This window comes from Austrofundulus limnaeus, unplaced genomic scaffold, assembly GCF_001266775.1.
Source record: "Austrofundulus limnaeus strain Quisiro unplaced genomic scaffold, Austrofundulus_limnaeus-1.0 Scaffold6047, whole genome shotgun sequence".
Lineage (NCBI taxonomy): Eukaryota > Metazoa > Chordata > Actinopteri > Cyprinodontiformes > Rivulidae > Austrofundulus > Austrofundulus limnaeus.
The window spans coordinates 1-757 of NW_013958449.1; the positions used below are offsets into that span (position 1 = coordinate 1).

The following is a 757-nucleotide window of genomic DNA, read 5'->3' on the forward strand; positions in this document are numbered from 1 at the left end:
AATCTCTCGGTCACTATATGGCAACCACTTACGCACCAAAAGGTTGTCTAATAAAAAATACCCACAGGAGACCTTGGCAACCTGTTCCAGCTGTCTGGACTTGGTCAAACAGAGCAGTTAAGTTTGTGTCCTCCTGCTGGGCTGAGATCAACTCACTGCATGACAGAGGAATAGGGAGAGTTGGTAAAACAACAGACTTATGAAGGGTAGAATCAGGTTTACCTGACTCAACATCTTTTCCAGCCAAAGAACGAGTGATGGCACGAGTTACTGCACATGATGGAAAAACATCAGGAAAGTCTTGAGCACATACATCTAACACAGAAACCGATGGAGAAACTCGGACCACTGGAGGAGGTGCAACATCTCGCCACACACGTCCACCTGCCAAGTTGTTTCCCAAAATCACGGAAATCCCTTCCACAGGCAAAGAAGGACGAACAGCCATAATCACCTCACCCTGTACCAACTCTGATTCCAAGTAGATCTTATGCAGAGGAACAGAGAAGGTTTCCAAACCAATACCTCTAATCAAAACACTACGACCTGTACCAGAAGATGAAGAAAATGGCAAAACACTCTCCAATATGAAAGATTCAGATGCTCCAGTGTCACGCAGTATTTTCACATCCACTTTTTTTAAACTGTCACTCATTGAAACAAACCCATGGGAAATGAATGGAGCATATTCTTGTTCAACATCCATCTGGGAAACTGTGTCATTTATCTCAGGTAAAGACTTCAAGTCAGCCTCTGC

At 44.0% G+C, this 757-nt stretch overlaps 1 protein-coding gene across 1 annotated transcript; it reads right to left on the reverse strand.

Annotated features, from left to right (window-relative positions):
• Positions 1–23: 23 nt before the first annotated feature.
• Positions 24–757, reverse strand: LOC106512364 (uncharacterized; the record flags this gene model as incomplete). The annotated part of the gene is given in 1 exon segment (XM_014000997.1): positions 24–757. A coding segment is annotated over 1 exon segment (729 nt), but the record flags the coding sequence as incomplete, so codon positions are not given.